This window comes from Malus sylvestris, chromosome 5 (genome assembly GCF_916048215.2).
Source record: "Malus sylvestris chromosome 5, drMalSylv7.2, whole genome shotgun sequence".
In the NCBI taxonomy this organism is placed as follows: domain Eukaryota; kingdom Viridiplantae; phylum Streptophyta; class Magnoliopsida; order Rosales; family Rosaceae; genus Malus; species Malus sylvestris.
In genome coordinates, this window is record NC_062264.1 from 30,678,194 (window position 1) to 30,694,917 (window position 16,724).

The 16,724-nt window shown below is 38.6% G+C and overlaps 1 protein-coding gene and 1 pseudogene across 1 annotated transcript; both read right to left on the reverse strand.

Moving 5' to 3' along the window:
* Nucleotides 1-1,394: 1,394 nt before the first annotated feature.
* Nucleotides 1,395-2,063, reverse strand: LOC126622774 (uncharacterized). The gene has a single exon (XM_050291496.1). The coding sequence runs from the start codon at nt 2,061-2,063 to the stop codon at nt 1,395-1,397; it is 669 nt and encodes a 222-aa protein (XP_050147453.1).
* An 8,561-nt stretch (nt 2,064-10,624) lies between these two features.
* LOC126622775 (uncharacterized) lies at nt 10,625-11,978 on the reverse strand (annotated as a pseudogene).
* Nucleotides 11,979-16,724: the final 4,746 nt, after the last annotated feature.

Here is a 16,724-nt window from a genome sequence, read left to right on the forward strand (position 1 = left end):
TCTTAAAACTCAAACTCAATCTCTCTCCATTTATTAGGTTTTACCACTATCATGATGCATATTGTACTTGAAGTAGAAACAACTTACCAACAACTCTAGCCTCATTGCAACCTATTTCAAACTAATCCAATTAATATTTTCATGTGTATTAGTTTGGGTGGTGTTGTTCGCACATCCATTTGTACTTTTCATACAATTTTTGTTTATTTTTTGCGTAATGTTAGAAAGATTAAATTTTAAATTGAATTTGCAAACTAAATAATGCGTAACTAATGTTAATTAACGCGTGATAATAATCCAAGTGTCAACAACCACATCATTTGGTTTACAAAATTTAGTTTAAAATTTTGGTCTTCCTTGCATTACCCTTATTTTTTTTTTTTCCTTTTGATCTTCTCTAATTCCTTATATCCGAGTAACAGAAATTGAAATGAGTGTAGAAAGTTAAAATGAGAATGTACTTTAGTTTTATGTTTATGAGTTCACTTGATTGGTGAAAAATATCATCAAGGTGGCGGTCTAGTTATAAGTAATTTCTCTCTTGTTGATCCCTCATTCAAAAGAATATTATTTGGGTAGTTATAGCTTTTCAATTGCAATTTGAGACAATATATAATAAATAAAGAAAGATTGTTAAAAATTGAAATTGGAAGGTCAACAAAAATTAATACCATTGGCACTTGATGAGCTCGAGATAAAGACTACAAAAGATTGACAACAAGGTTTAAGTGGTCGTTTATAGCACTCAGCCTCTTTGTTGATAGTTAAACCAGACTATTGAGTGGACATATATAGTGCTCGGAACTGCTCTTTTTAGTTCTATTGGGCCAGTTTTATATGTCTAATGCTTTGGTCTCTTTCTCCTTCTTTGGATCTTCTTTGGGCTTTCACTGGGCCTTCTCCAGGCCTGTAGTAATTTAGGGGTCTAAAACAACATCTCATTAACAAGTCCCCCTGCTCCTTGTTTAGAGGTTTCTTCTTGGGCATGGAGTTGTAACAGCCAGTCAACTCTAAAATAATACTTGGTTTATGAGCCTTGACAAGAAATATATGTTTTCTTAAAGCGCTCTGGTTTTGCTTTCCTCTTTAGTGCTTGGATCTTTCTCACTCTATAGTGCTAGTAGGAATTCCATCAGGTACCCAACTCCTTGATAGAAGTAGAAGCGGTTGGGAGAACTGTGCATGTAGTATACGTGTCCTTTGTTGGTTGCTGGCTTAATCGAGGCATCTTTTTGTTAAAAGCATAATAGACAGGTGTGACCGCGTGAGCTGCGAAGTTATTTCACGTCCTTTCTTTTTTTTTTTTAAATGAAATAAGTTGGTTTCCACCTATCATGACCTCGTCATTTTACTGCTTCTTTTTGGATGGTCGAGATTGAGCACATGTGGCTATATTAACTTAGCCTTAAGGTAGTTTTTGGTTTTAACTTTGTCTCCTTAGAGCAACTCCAGCGTAGGCTGGTGCTCGGGGGACGGGGGACGAAATAAGGCCAGATAGCCGGCCTTGAAGCTCCAGCGTGGGCAGTTCGAGGGAGAGTGAAGGCCCGAGCTCCAAGCCTGTGATGAATTGCCAGCCCGAGAGCCCGAGTGGATGGCAGAATGATGGCATTCTGAAGCAACTCCCCAAAACTAAATGTCTTCTTCTTCTTCATCCTCTTTTGCTGTTGCGTTTCGATGGAAGACGATAACGATGATGAATCACCAATTAAATCACTTGGCTTGCAGAAGACCGAGACCAGGACTGAGCTATGGGAGAGAGCAATGCGCAGCTTGTGCAAGTCGACGGCTTCAACGCCGCTGTCGTCAGCGTAATTGGGGAACCGGTGAGGTGAGAGGTTGTAGGCGGTGAAGAGGTCTCGGAGGTCGGATGGGTGTATGTGAGATGGGTTTATGGATATGAAAATTGGGACCATGACTTGTAAGGGAAATGGCGATTTGGACTTTGATGGCGTTTTTATGGTTTTTTCCATCTGGGTTTTGCCTCTGCTGCTCACCCATTTCAACTCCATGCTCTTGATGGACATGGCGGCAACAGTCGTAGCCACCACTGCACTGACCTCCATTCTCTTTCTCTCTACTTTTATTCTGCGTCGACAGTGGAAGATAATGGGTATACGTAATTGTCTTTTCGGGTAATGACACATCGCGTAAAGAGAACCATAAAAAATCTTATCCGAAATTATAAATAAAAAATTATTCTGTATTAATTATTAAAAAAAAATTATATTTTATTGCCTATTGCCAGGGCTATTCAAGTGCAACGGTAAAGATGCAAAATGCAGTTACTATTCATTAAGGGCAGTTACTGTTCACAGGGTGGATTGAATAGTGAATAGCCTGGGGGGAGGGCTTCCACGCTGAAGTTGCTCTTAGTCAAACACTACTTCTACTGTGCATTTTTCCACGACCAGAAATTGCGTCTATTGGTTTCTGTCTTTGTTCGTATAGCTTTTTCAAGTTGGTTTTTCTTATGTAACCGGATCCCCTCTTGATCCAATAAAACTGCACCTGTTGAGCAGACGATCCGGACCGTTGAAATTTGATTCAACGGCTACAAACAAGAGGCCCTCTAAAAGTTATAATAATTATAACCATTAGATCAAATTTCAACAGTTCGGATCACCTATTCAGCAGACTCAATATATATTGATCTGGAGGGGATCCGGTTCCTTTTCTTATCTGCACTCTTTTTGGCTTGAAACTCGAACCGGTGGTTATCGCTGATATAAGTATACGTCGGCAAGAATCAACTCCGGTGGGCCTAGTTGGTAGAACAAAGTAGGACGTCCTTGCACAATTGGTAGACCAAGTAGGCTGAGATGACCAATTTGAATCTGTACTTAATCAATGTAGTAATTAGGCCCTTAATTCTGCATAATTCATTTACTTTTTGTTTCTGAGACCCCAAAAATAATTGTCCTTCGGTAGGCTTGTAAGCAGTTAAGCAATTTCTCTATCACCAATTGATTTCAAATCTAAATTTTTTTTATGGTGTCAAAACATTTTTGTTTACATATAAAAGCTTAATAGTCACACGTGAATGAGTTTCTGTTCTTTTCAACAAAATGGATGGCAAGGTTTTAATTCTTACCAATTTCAAAAGTAGGCCATTAGAATTGGACTTATTTCAAATTTTTTCTTCGTTCTTTCATCTACATATACATATACATATACATCCATACATATAATATAACATATATATGTATATACATATATATACAGGCCTTTATAGAGAGGGATTTCTATTTTTGGAAGAAAAAAAATGAGGGTTAGTTATGGGACTTCACATCAAATTTTCAACGATCCGAACCGTTTATGCTATAAATCTTGATTCATATATCATACTTGCAAGAAATCAATTAAGTTCGAAATCATTTGTCTGTTCAATTGTCATAATAAAATTTCAATGTTCTTGTATCATAGTGTTCTTCAATGTTTTGAACTCAATTAGATGTTTCAAATATTTCCAATTTGATGAATATTTTGCAAGAATGATCTACGACGTGCAACATGAAAAATAGACAATTCAAATTGTTGAAGTTCGATGTCATTTGAGCCCCACAACTAATTTCAATTATTTTTTTAAATGGAAACCCCTTCCCTTATAAACTCTGGTGTATTATATTACATGACTAATTCGTTTAGGAGGGCCATGCTTCCATCAGGACATGGAGAACTAATGCATTAGTCGACAATGATTAGTTTTCTAAATTGAATTAGTCGGTTAATAACTTACCACTCATTTGGATATGTTCTTAAAATGACTGAAACCATTTTTAGAGAAAATATTTTTTTGGGTTTCAAAAGCACTTTAAGTATTTTATACAATAAACACAAGTTATGTGTTTCTTCAAATAAGCACCTTAAGTGCTTTTCTAGGATGTACTTTCATTTTGTCTAAGGATTGTTTCCAAAAATATTTTTACCAAAAATATTTTCAATCATTTTAAAAGTACATCCAAATGAGCTCTTAATCCACATCCACTAATCGCTTTTGGTTTAATGTACCTCAAGTGTGGTTACGTTTGTACTATACATTGTTGAATGAGAGAATTGCTTAATTGGAAACTTTAACGAAAAGTTTCTGGTACTGTTCAATTTAACGAAAAACCACATTTTTACACTAAAAAGTCAATTATGGTACTATTTATTTTACCCTTTATTTTGTTCTTATCGTTAAAACTCAAAGTTTTCAAGTCATTTTCGTTAGTTTTCCTTTGTTTAATTGCTTGGTCAAAAATCGCAACCCGATGATGTCCAACTTCTAAGTTAGTTTTGTTGATGAAAGTTTGGCATAATTTTAGTATAAATTAATTGGTCTTGTCTTCTTTTCTTACCAGCATCTTAAATATTTTAAAAGCTCAAAAGTCGACGTTAAAATAATAACGTATGTGAGCGGTCGGACCTCAACTAAAGCGCATGTCACAAGTACTCCAGCGATTTCAATTCATTATCCAAGATGTCTGATATTTATCGAGACAAATTCTCAGTTAACATATTTCACCATACCTTTATGGAAGCAAACGTTTAATAGTTTAAATGGAAACTTTATTCTTAAGAGAAAAACACTTTAAGTCAGTACTTTAGAAGAAAACAAATCCAATAAAAGGACACAAAAGGAATTACACTCAAGATGCTTTCGTAAGTTTTCTAATATATATTGTAAAAGCCAGTGAAATGCCAAAAAAAAAACTATATTAGTTGTGATTAGAGAATAATGAACTCATCGATGTAATTATTAGTTCTAACTGCATCTGTATGCATTCGATGAAAATTTGCTTTGTATAACACTAATAGTCTAATACGACGCTGGAGAACCCTTTTTTTTTTTTTTTTTTTTTTTTTTTAAGAACCAACTGGTGGCGAAACTACGAGAGTCCACCTTTATCGGGACTGAGAAGACTCACAAAAACATTTTAGATTTTTCTTAATCATTATTGTATGATTCACCAGCATTAGAAATGCAAAAAAAAAATGGTAGGGGATTAGGATGTATCATCATGTGTATGTTATGAGAGTTTTACTCAGGGGACCAAAAGCACACTAGGTCTGTCTAACCCAAGTTTGTGCAAACATTTATGCAATGGTTGTGAATTAAGGAAAAAGATTTTCGCCGGATCCTTTTCTTGGGGATCGTAGGGATCCCGTGATTGTGACCGAAAATAGCCCGAAAACCGTCTCCAACCGAGGGCCAGGCTAGAGGGCTGTGGAATCTGAGAGGGCCCCACGGAATCGGAGAGGGCTAGAGGGCTAGAGGGTTGGCCACTTCCAGCCAGCCCCGGGCTGGCCATAATTTTTTTTAAATATGTTGGATTTTCTATCGGTTATAATCAATAGGAATACATTCATACTAAATAATATGAATGTATTCCTGTCGGTTAATGCTTTAAATTTTTTTATTTTTTTATAGTTTTATTATTATTTTTTATTTACAAAATTTTGCTATAACTTTTATTTTACAAAATTTGTTTCAGCCATTTCTATTCTATGTGAAAGTTTGAGCCTCAAGTCTACAGTTACACCGTCTCTTGCGTCATTCTATCTGTCTTAAATAGGTTGAGTTAAAACGTACATCCAAAACTAAGGTTATTTTGAGTTCGCTTACATGATAGCTCAAAAGCTTGAGGATGCTTCAAGGGCAGTGATTTTGATTCCAAGTTTCTCTTATGTTTTACTTTTTATTTTTGTCCATTAATTCTCTTATAATTTATTTAATTCTAAAAATTAGAAACAATGGAAAATGTGCATAAGGCCAAAATGGAGTGCATATTTTTCTTCAAAATAGTAGGGATTTTTTTTTTTAAAACAAACTGATCCAAAATAATTAATTGGTTTAGAAAGTAAGTAATATATATATATATATATATATAGAAAATTAATTTGAAAACAAAGATGCATATAGTAATATTTAGTAATATTTAATAATATTATTGGGTGTTCATCCCCTCCTCCACTCCCCAATGAAAACCAACCATTCACTATCTTCTTCCATGGTTTAATATTCTCTCCCTTCAATCTTAATTCAGATTATACATGTTGCAGTTTCCACGCATCACAACCCTAATTCTAGTTTTAAAAAGACTACCAAGTTTTAAATATGTCCTTAACATTCTTTGACTAAAACCTTCATGATATTCAAAGTTTGATCAAAGTCACTTGACTTTGTACATCTTATTATATTACAATTAATATTTATATTTTTATAGTTTTGACATTAATTGTTTGATATTTTATGAGATTTATAATCCTATAAATTTAAAATCCCTCATTATAATATTATTAGAAACGGTTACAATAAAAAAATTCAAACATTTTGATTGAATAAATGGATAAAAACTATGTAAAAAATAATAAATGGCAAAAGAATGTATCCATAGTGTTACAAAAATTGGTACATTTCACATATAACAAAGTGGTACATTAATAAAGAAGAATGGGTACATTATAAATAAATTAGGGTACATATACAAGATTAAAAAATTATGAGTACAAATGAATTTTTTTTTAAATTGTTTGGGCCCAAAAATATTGGTTTGGGCCGAGTTTAGAATTGTTCTCGGCCCAGTATTGGTTGGGCCGAGTTTAGAATTGTTCTCGGCCCAGAGACTGTGTTTAGGTGTTGTTGGGGGTTATCCAGCTTATGGGCCGCACAGTTGAAGTTGGCCATATCCCGTCGGGAACCTGTAGGATGTGGGTGAGTCCTATTACGAGAAGGAGTTTCGACAGATAAGGATGTTGGAGTTTTAGATTGAATGCGGCCTGATAACGAGTTAAGTTCAAAGTCCTAGTAGGAGTAGGACTGGCTGAGATAAGGTTGGATCAGGGAAATGAGTTCTAATCCGAGAATGATTGGGATTCAATACAGGTTGGCTACTATAAATAGGGAGGGAGGACATCGAACAAACTCTCTCCAATTCAACACACAAACTGCCATGCGCAAACCCTCGCTTTACGTGAAACCTTTCAACAACCTTGAGATTTTTGTTTTCCTTTTTCGCCAACACATCTTCAGTTTGGATAAAAGCACTGTGAAGGCAAACGACGAACATCTTCAGTTTGGATAAACAACACTGTTGTAGTAGAATCAGCCGACCGTGAAACACCTTTAATTTGGATAAACAACACTACGACATGACCGACTGATTATCTATCCAAGTCTCGATCGAGAAGGATTTTCGAATCCTTATTAACAGAGGTCATCTCATTAGCCTTCTCGGCGAAGCGAGGTGTTACAAGCTACTATACTCGGCACATTGAACGCCGAGTTGTTTATGATTGGTTATTCGTAGGTAAGTTTTAGAGTTCGGCATTCTGACGGCCGAATCACTTTCACAATCAAGACGTACATTTGTTTTGAGTATTTGTGTCCCTATACTTTGGTGTCGATTCAGTGTACTTATACTCTCATGAACATAATCACCGTGACCGAATCTGGCGTCGACGATTTGTGAACTTCGCAGAATTAGTAGCTTTGTCTTCAAGCTTTAGAACTTAAAGGTCGAAACGTGTTCCTTCCTCGACCGCAATCGTAAGATCAAGAAGTTAGCTGGATGCTCGATGCAACATCAACACATTTTACTCCTCAACCGAGCTCAGCCGACGAGTTGGCACGCCCTGCAAACAACCGAATGACGTAGTTAGCTTATTAGTTACTCGGCCTGTGCGCCATGTAGGCTTAGTTGTTTTTAGGGTCAACATTTTGGCACGCCCGGTGGGACCCAGTGCTAAAACTACCAAGTTCATGACCATCGAGACACGATTAGTAAAAAAGAAAACAACTGTGCGAAAATCAGCGACCGATCTGCCGGTTCAGAGTCTTGGACAAGAAGTGTCACATGTACAAAATCCTATCGTCGCTGTGACCATTGAGGCTGCAAGTGTGACACACTAAGAAAATGAAGTTTGCCTCAGTACCCAGCCTCGTAACACAAAAGTACCCAATCAAACCACAGGCGTTTTCATTGAAGGAATAGTAGAGGATTGCGACGAAGACGACGGTGAAGGCTCTGACCCTCCAACTAGGTTGTTTCTCCGAAGACGACTTGATGAGCAATCTCGGCAGGTTAAACAGATAGTTGTTCAAAAAATGAATAATTTGCTTGAGGTGATACAAAACAATAATTAGTGAGATCCATACTAGACTGCTCGAATTATTGGTTAGCAAAACCTTCGAATAAGGACCAGTTGATCAGGCTCCGAAGCTTCCACTTAAAAATACCATGCCATAGGCCGAAGTAGTGTCTACTCGGCCCAAAACAATTGATTTAGAAAAGATGGGAGAATCAAGTAGCAGGTCAGATGGATCCGACCAGATAGTGGAAACAACATCCGTTGATATGACCGAGGTCCAACGAATGATTTATTCGGCCATGAAAAAGGGGCTGAAGTTCTCGAAATTCATCCACCCATATCCGGCTTATGTGGAAAAGTTTGAATATCCTAAAGGTTTCAAGATTCCAGATTTCAGCCTTTTTGCTGGAGAATCATCTTTATCCTCGTTAGAACATGTGGCTCGTTTCACTGCACAATGCGGAGACATCAATAGTGATTTTCATAAACTACGGTTGTTCAACTTTTCATTGACGGGCTCAGCATTCGCATGGTATATCAACCTCCCATCTAGTTATATCCAAAGCTGGGAGGAGTTGGTTGAGAAATTTCACGAACAGCTTTATCGGCTAGGGATTGAAATGTTAATTTCTTCATTAGCTAGGATGGCTCAAGCATCTGATAAGTCACCAATGGATTATCTTACAAGATTTAAATCAGCCCGGAATTGGTGCCGAGTACCCCTTCCGAAGTTAAATTTGTTAGGCTTGCTCTGAATGACCTCGACGTGGAGTACAAAAATGGGTCGAAGCCAAGTCATATGTCGAGCTAGCGTCTAAGGAAGTTTGTAGTTTCGTTGAAGAAAACATTGTGACTAGAAGCGGCATGCCAAAAACAATCATAACAGATAACGGTATGATCTTTACATCTGACATATTTAAGGACTATATGGCAAATCTAAATATTCGACTTGAGCAATCTACGCCATACTACCCGCAGGCGAATGGACAGGCCGAGGCAAGTAACAAGGTTCTTATTGGTATTCTTGAAAAGATGATAAAAGAAAAGCCAGACATGTGGCACTTAAGGATACACGAAGCGTTATGGGCTTATCGAACCTCTGTACGGACAGCCACTGAAACAACTATGTACGCGTTAACTTATGGACATGACGCAATGTTGCTCGTTGAGCTGAGTATAAACTCATTGCGAATAATTGAACAAAGTAGTTTGTTCAGCACTGAGTACAGTTAAGCCATGAGACAAGAGCTAGAAGATTTAGAAGAAGCTTGGCTTAATGCTTATAACTTATTAGTGGCTCAAAAGAAGATCGCCGAGTGTGCATATAATCAACGAGTTAAACAAAAAACGTTCAGCGAAGGAGAGCTAGTTTGGCAAACCGTACTACCCGCAGGAATTAAAGACCCTAGGTTCGGCAAATGGTCGTCGAATTGGGAAGGGTCATTCGTTATTCATAAAGTCCTCGACAATGGGGCATACCATCTTAGAGGTCGAACCGGGATTGTTCACAAGTTGTCAATCAGTGTAAGGTTTTTAAAGAAATATTATCCAGTCACATGAGAGATGCGAAAATAAAAGTTCATTTCATTTCATTAAGTTCATTTCATTGGTCGATCATTTTACAATCAAATAATTCTAGGGTGATGAAGGAAGAAGATATTCAAGAACAGCCTTCAGCTCCAACCACCTCACCTCGTCTATCGTGACCTTAGCTTGCCGATTCCTCTTGTTCATATTCAGCTGCTCGACTCGCTTCACGCTCGCCGCGTATTTGGTTAAGCAAGATTTCCCGCCCGACTTAAAATCATTCGCAAGCTTAGAAGCAATTGCCGACCTTCGATTTTGAAGTTCGGCAATTTGACGGTCAAGGTTGACCAGGGTCTCATTTTTCACCTTTAAAACTTTGACCTTCGGACGAAAAGCGTCTAGAACGGCCGTTGCAGCTTTCAAGTCATCGTCAGCCCGAAGAGCTTTCTCAAAAATACTGAAATATTCTCAGGTTTGTTCCAAGGCGGACGACGCTTGAATGATGGCTTCGGAGCTCAATTAACCATCAGCTGCAAGATCGTTCAGACATGCACCCACCGAATCAAGGCCCTTGCGCTCGAGGATTTGTGAAGCTGAGAGAGACAAAAGCTCCTACAACCGAACAAGAATAGTTGATTCGACGGGTTCAGTCGTAGCTACTGAAGGACCAGTCGTTAATGAAGTGCTGGATAAGAGAGCATCAAACTCGACTTCCCATGAAGGCTGCACAAGAAAACAGTTTAGACGCAAGGAAATTCCTAAAAGAATGTAGTAGGGAGGATTTGTTAGACCTGCCGAGATGAGACTTCGGCCATGTCTCTGGGTTCATTGCTCGAACCTAGAAAGCTTAAAGGCTAAGCCCAGTGTTTCAGACTGCTTCTTAATTCACGCGGCCGATGAAGGTTATCTACGTTCGATGGCCATTGAGGTGGCCGAGAAATATAGATAACATATTTCGCCGCATAAAATTTTTGATGAAATGAATAACTGGGCACCTGACAGTTAATATTTTCTCGGTTCAGACTTGTTATAACAAAATTGACAAGAGAAAGTAATCGAGCCTTACAAAAGTCGAGGTCACTTCTTGAAAGGGGATGCTGAGGCCTTAGTCCTGCAGATGAAGTGGAGTTTCTGACGTCGCTTAGGTTTAATGATATGCCTCTTCCCACTATCAGTTGCAGGAGGATCAGCCTAGTTGGCCGCCTCAACTACGGGGGGAAGATCAACGGAAGGAGCTTAGGTTGGTCGAGAGCGACTCGCTGGTAGAATCTCGTCACTCTAATCATCCTGAAACAAAGATTGTTAATATTTTTTAATAAGTAAAGGGAGTTGACAACATAATCATACATAATCTAAGATGGCCGCTGATTGTTTTAGATTCTTAGGGAGATTCTTCCCGATCGAAGGGGTTGCCTCCCCCAGTACAGGTACTTCTATCGGCCCTGGAGCTGCAGGCGAGTCGACCAGCGGTACAACAACTAGCTCAACCACGATCTCCGGGACTTCAGATGCTGGTTAAGCTTGGGTAGCCGGGCTGGTTGGAGAAGGTCGATTCTTCACTGAAGCCTGAATAACAGGAGCAGGAGGAGAGGCACTCGGAGCAGTTGTCTCGGTGGTGTGGCTAGAAATAACATGAATCTCCCGTGCTCCCTTCTTTGCCAATTTCTTGACTCGTTTTGGGGGATGGGGAGCTTCACCCACCGTCTCGGCATCCGGGTTAGGCCGTTTGCTCGATGTGTTTTGTGCGGCGGCTTTGGATTTCTTGGAGGAAGGGGCCAATTTTTTCTTGACCACTGTTGGGACGACCACGTCCACCTGTTTCAGTACCCGACTGCCTAAGAAAACGAAATCTCATTAGTAAAACCATTCAAGTGTGTAAAGAATAAAGGTAGAAACATGGGTATACCTTGGGGCACCTTTTTAGATTGAGGGGCGAAGGATTTCTTAGGTCGGTCACCAAATATTTTGTTGATTACGTCCTCGACCGAAGTGCCAATAAAGTTGTGAGTATATTCATCCCACCAGTCGCCGAAGGTGTTGGTGCCGAGAGATTCAGGAACAGTTGGTTGAAGGTAAAATTTCTTACACCGTTCCTGAAATTCTTTCTCGATGTCTCTACACTCCCTTTCTAAGGAACCAGAGACGCGCCCTCGGCTTAGAAGGGAGCAGGAAGAAAGCAGAGGCACCGGGCAACCTTGGAGGTAGCCGAGCTGTCGGGCAACAAAGTAGGGGTGGTAGACTTCCCAACTTTCTCGACGAGCATCGCAACCGAGGGGAAGGTCGCAGATAACATGAATGTTTTGACAAAAACCAGAATTTTCGCTTTCATCCAAGTCGATGTGGGAAGTCTGATAGAGTGAGGGTATTCTTGACGACGACATATCAAAAGTTCATCATCAGAAAAGACGTCCAGGCTGAAGAGGTGTTTAAAGACTTCTTCAGCTAGGTGAATAGGTACCGGTCGAGGGGCCAACTGAAGGTCGAGTGCTACAGTAGACTGGAGGCTGGTGATTTTTGGTCAAAATGTGGAGAAATGAACCTGTAGCCAGAGTTGGAACACCCAGAGAGGTCTATTCTGGTGCGGGTCGATCTTGTCGATGGTCGTTTCTACTAGGCAACATAGAAGGTTGGCGAGAATAGGGGGGACTGAGCGCCAGAGAGTGATCACTAGCCAGAGCTTCCGCCACCGGCATATTCTTGACCAATCATTTATTCGACTTGGTACAACAGATGAATTTGTTGTACCAGTAAAATAGGAAAGCCTTATGTTCTCATTTCCATAGAATTGCCTCCCCCTGACCAGCAAAATGGAGGATAAGGGTGTTGTAGTTTAGAAAATTCTTGTGTAATTTCTAAACGTCCTCATTTGAAGGCTCTTGCCTTTCTTGGCTCAACGTTTCGATGGCCCATTCGTCGAACAGCGCCTTGAGGTCAAGGTTTAATGGGCATCCAATAAGGGTGGTGTCAACTGGAATGCCAGAAAGAGAAGTCCAGATGATAGCCGAGATGTCGATGATGGTGAGAGTTATAGGGCCGAATGGAAGAACCATGGTGTTGATGGCCGAACACCAAAGGCTTAGAGCTGCCATGAGGAGTTCTTTATCCATTGTAATCTCCATGGTCGAGAGCTTGATAACGTCGTGGATACCAAAAGCTACCCACTCTTTACCGAAGAATTTTTCCATTTGTACGACCCAGGCCACCCAGTTTGCATTGGTCGAAGGCCAGGATCCTTGGGGTTTTGTCTGGCACCACTTTGACCAATCGAATCATTACAGCAAGCTTGCCAAGCAGTGTTTTTTGAACGGGTTGGTGATGGATGATGGCACCGTGTCTTTGAAGAGTGGGCCCAGAATTTGGTGAGTGGTGTTTAGGTCACTCTCGAAACGTAAAATCTTGATGGCGTTCCGATCTATGAAGTCATTGCACTTGTTGCACTCGGTGGAGAGCTCTGAGACGGAGGAGGCCATTGATGAAGGCTAAAGAATTTATGAGATGAAATCTTAAGATTTTTTGGATTTTGAAGGTTTTGAAAACAAGGTAACGAGAAAATTTTAAAGGTTTTGGAAAGCGTAAGGCAATAATGGAAGGGATCCGGGTATTTATAGGCATTTGGGACAGAAGGCTAAACGTTTGATTTTCAAAATAAAGGGTAGAATCGAGTGGGAGAGTTACTAATCATTATACATGCTCAGAAAATTGAGGCGAGAAAATAGAGGTTTTTACGGTTTGAGGACGCACGATGGCGTGTTGCAGCGGGTTTAGTGCAAGAAAGACGTTTCGGCGATCGCATGTTTTCGAGGATCATGATTGAAGGCTGCTAGGGTAACTAGAGGGCTGACATGTGGCAGCATTTGGGAAATCAAGGTCGTGGGGTTACGTCTCATAAATGCACATAGTGGTAGTTCCCAAGAGGCGGTTTCACTTCTTCAAGGTCGAGGCTCGAACCAAGGAGTATAGGTTGACGACCGCAGAAGCGATAGGGCAATGTTTGGGCCCAAAAATATTGGTTTGGGCCCAAAAATATTGGTTTAGGCCGATTTTAGAATTGTTCTCAGCCTAGTATTGGTTGGGCCGAGTTTAGAATTGTTCTCGACCTAAAGACCGTGTTTAGGTGTCGTTGGGGGTTATCCAGCTTATGAGCTGCGCAGTCAAAGCTGGCCATATCCCGTCGAGAACCTATGGGATGTGGGTAAGTCCTATTACGAGAAGGAGTTTCGACAGGATAAGGATGTTGGAGTTTGAGATTGAATACGGCCTGATAACGAGTTAAGTTCAAAGTCCTAGTAGGAGTATGACTGGCCGAGATAAGGTTGGATCGGGGAAAGGAGTTCTAATTCGAGAATGATTGGGATTCAATACAGGTTGGCTACTATAAATAGGGAGGAAAGACATTGAACAAACCCCTTCCAATTCAACACACAAACTGCCCTGCACAAACCCTCGCTTTATGCGAAACCTCTCAACAACCTTGAGATTTTTGTTTTCCTTTTTCGCCAACACATCTTCAGTTTGGATAAACAACATTGTGAAGGCAACCGGCGAACATCTTTAGTTTGGATAAACAGCACTGTTGCCGTAGAATCAGCCAACCGTGAAGCACTTTCAGTTTGGATAAACAGCATTGTGACAAGACCGACTGGTTATCTATCCAAGTCTCAGTCGAGAAAGATTTTCAAATCCTTATTGGCAGAGGTCATCTTGTTAGCCTTCTCAGCGAAGCGAGATGTTACAAGTTAGTATACTCGGCACATCGAACGCCGAGTTGTTTATGATTAGTTATTTGGATGTAGGTTTTAGAGTTCGACATTCTGACGGCCGAACCACTTTCACAATCAAGACGTACATTTGTTTTGAGTATTTGTGTCCCTATACTTTGGTGTTGATTCGGCATGCTTATACTCTCACGAACATAATCATCGTGACCGAATCTGGTGTCGAAATTTTACTCGTCGACCGAACTCGGCCGACAAGTTAGCACACCCTGCAAACAACCGAAGGACGTAGTTAGCTTATTAGTTACTCGGTTTGTACACCACGTAGACTTAGTAGTTTTTAGGGTCAACAAAAATATAGGCCCTAAAAGAAATTAACACATGGGTACAAAATAAAACTAAAAAGAAAATACTACAAATTTAAAAAAATGTTGCAAATTAAAAGTGGGTACAAACTAAAAATATAAATATATGGTACAAAGTTTAGTCATAAAACATAAATATACCATATGTAATTTTTCTATCATTGATTAAATATACAATGTCACGTGACGGTATACACATCACTACAAACACAAATAAAACTTCAAAAAATATGGGCACAAAAAGAAACTAATATATGGGTACAAATTAAAAATGAAAAAAAAATTGGTACAAATTAAAAATAGGTACAAACTAAAAATAAAAATATATGATAAACAATTTAGCCATAAATATAAATATACTAATTGTAACATTTTTAACACTAAAGGAATATATTTAAAAATAAAAAAATATTATTCAAATAATTAATGATGTTATTAATATTCAAGGACTTTGATCAAAAATTAAAAATGAAAAATATTTTAATCAATGTAATAGTAAAAAAAAGAATATAAACCTAATTTCTCTTTTAAATATACATAAGAGGAGCCATGTAAAGGGACAGAAATAGCATATGATTGAACGTGAGTGCGATTGCTTTATTTGGAAAATGACAATTAACGGTATACCGTCTCCAAATTCAAACTTAATTAATTAAGTAGCACAATTATTTTTCCTCACATAGAAATCCGTATGTCAAGTTGTCAAGAAAGCCAAAATTTATATTTTATTCCATTTTAGATCTGCACTCTATCTTTACGCGCCAACTTTAAGTATTTACTCCCTGAATTTCCACATGAATTAGCTATTTTAGGTAAGCTTACGGACTTTGCCCTGTGATAAGCATGCATGCATGCATGCATTACCAAATATGAATTTTCCACGGCAAAAACGGCTGGGCCAGTTGAAAACAGTAGCAGTGGTGGATCGAAACGAGAATTTACATGATATGACCATACTGTAGGTGTTCATCGCTATTTTGTAACATGATACAAAAAAGGCATGTACAATACACTATTAGCATGTATTTTGTGTCATGTAAGTCTTTTTTTTTTAACTACGTGATCTAATTTCTGATTTGGTCATCGAACTCAAAGCTTAGTTTAAATGATAAGTGTAACTAGGGGTGGATTTTTTTGCCAAATTGCCGTACCAACCGTGCCATACCAATTTTGTGCCAAATTTTTTGTACCATCGGTAATGGTATGGTATTGTACCGTACTAAAATTTCATGGTACGGTATTGGTAATGGATACCATTACCACGGTATTACCGTACCATACCGAAAATACAATATAATATATCATTTATAAATTATATAATAGATAATTATATAACACATATTTATAATATTCCAATAATTTGAAAATAAAACCCTACTTATATTAGCGTTGTTGTTGGTGACTTTAATCTCTTGAAATTGTAGAAATCAAACACAAAAGAGTTCCTAATTCTTTCACAAATAGCCAAAATATCTTTGTAACCCCCACTTCTATTGTTGCTAGTGAAAATGCAATTAGCCTAGGGAGGAGGGTTGTGGACCCTTTTAAGGTATCCTTGACTCCTAAAATAATGGAGGCACTAGTGCGTACTAGTGGTTGGCTTAGTGCAGATGAAGTAAAATTCTACAAGGAACCAACGGAAGATATGCTTCAATTTTTCAAGGAAATGGAAGAAGAGAAAACAAGAAAGATATGCTTTAATTTTTTCAGTAAATTTGTTATTAAATGGTTTTCAACTTTAATTCTTCTTGCTACTAATTAATATGTTTTCTTTGTTTGTAATGTAGGCTTAACACAAACTCAATCTTCTACAAGTTTAATGCCTCCTCCAAAAGCTTCGACATCTCAAGCTTGAATAACTGATCAATGATTTCTCCTTTTTGAAGTTTACTTCCAATTTTCATTTGGTTTGAAACTTTAATTTCTATTTGGATTGTTAACTTCTATTTGTTGTGGTTCGTAACTTCTATTTGGATTGTAAGCTTAATTTTCATGATGAATCTTGATGCATCATTTGAATTATTATGTGTGTGAATTGTGAATGATG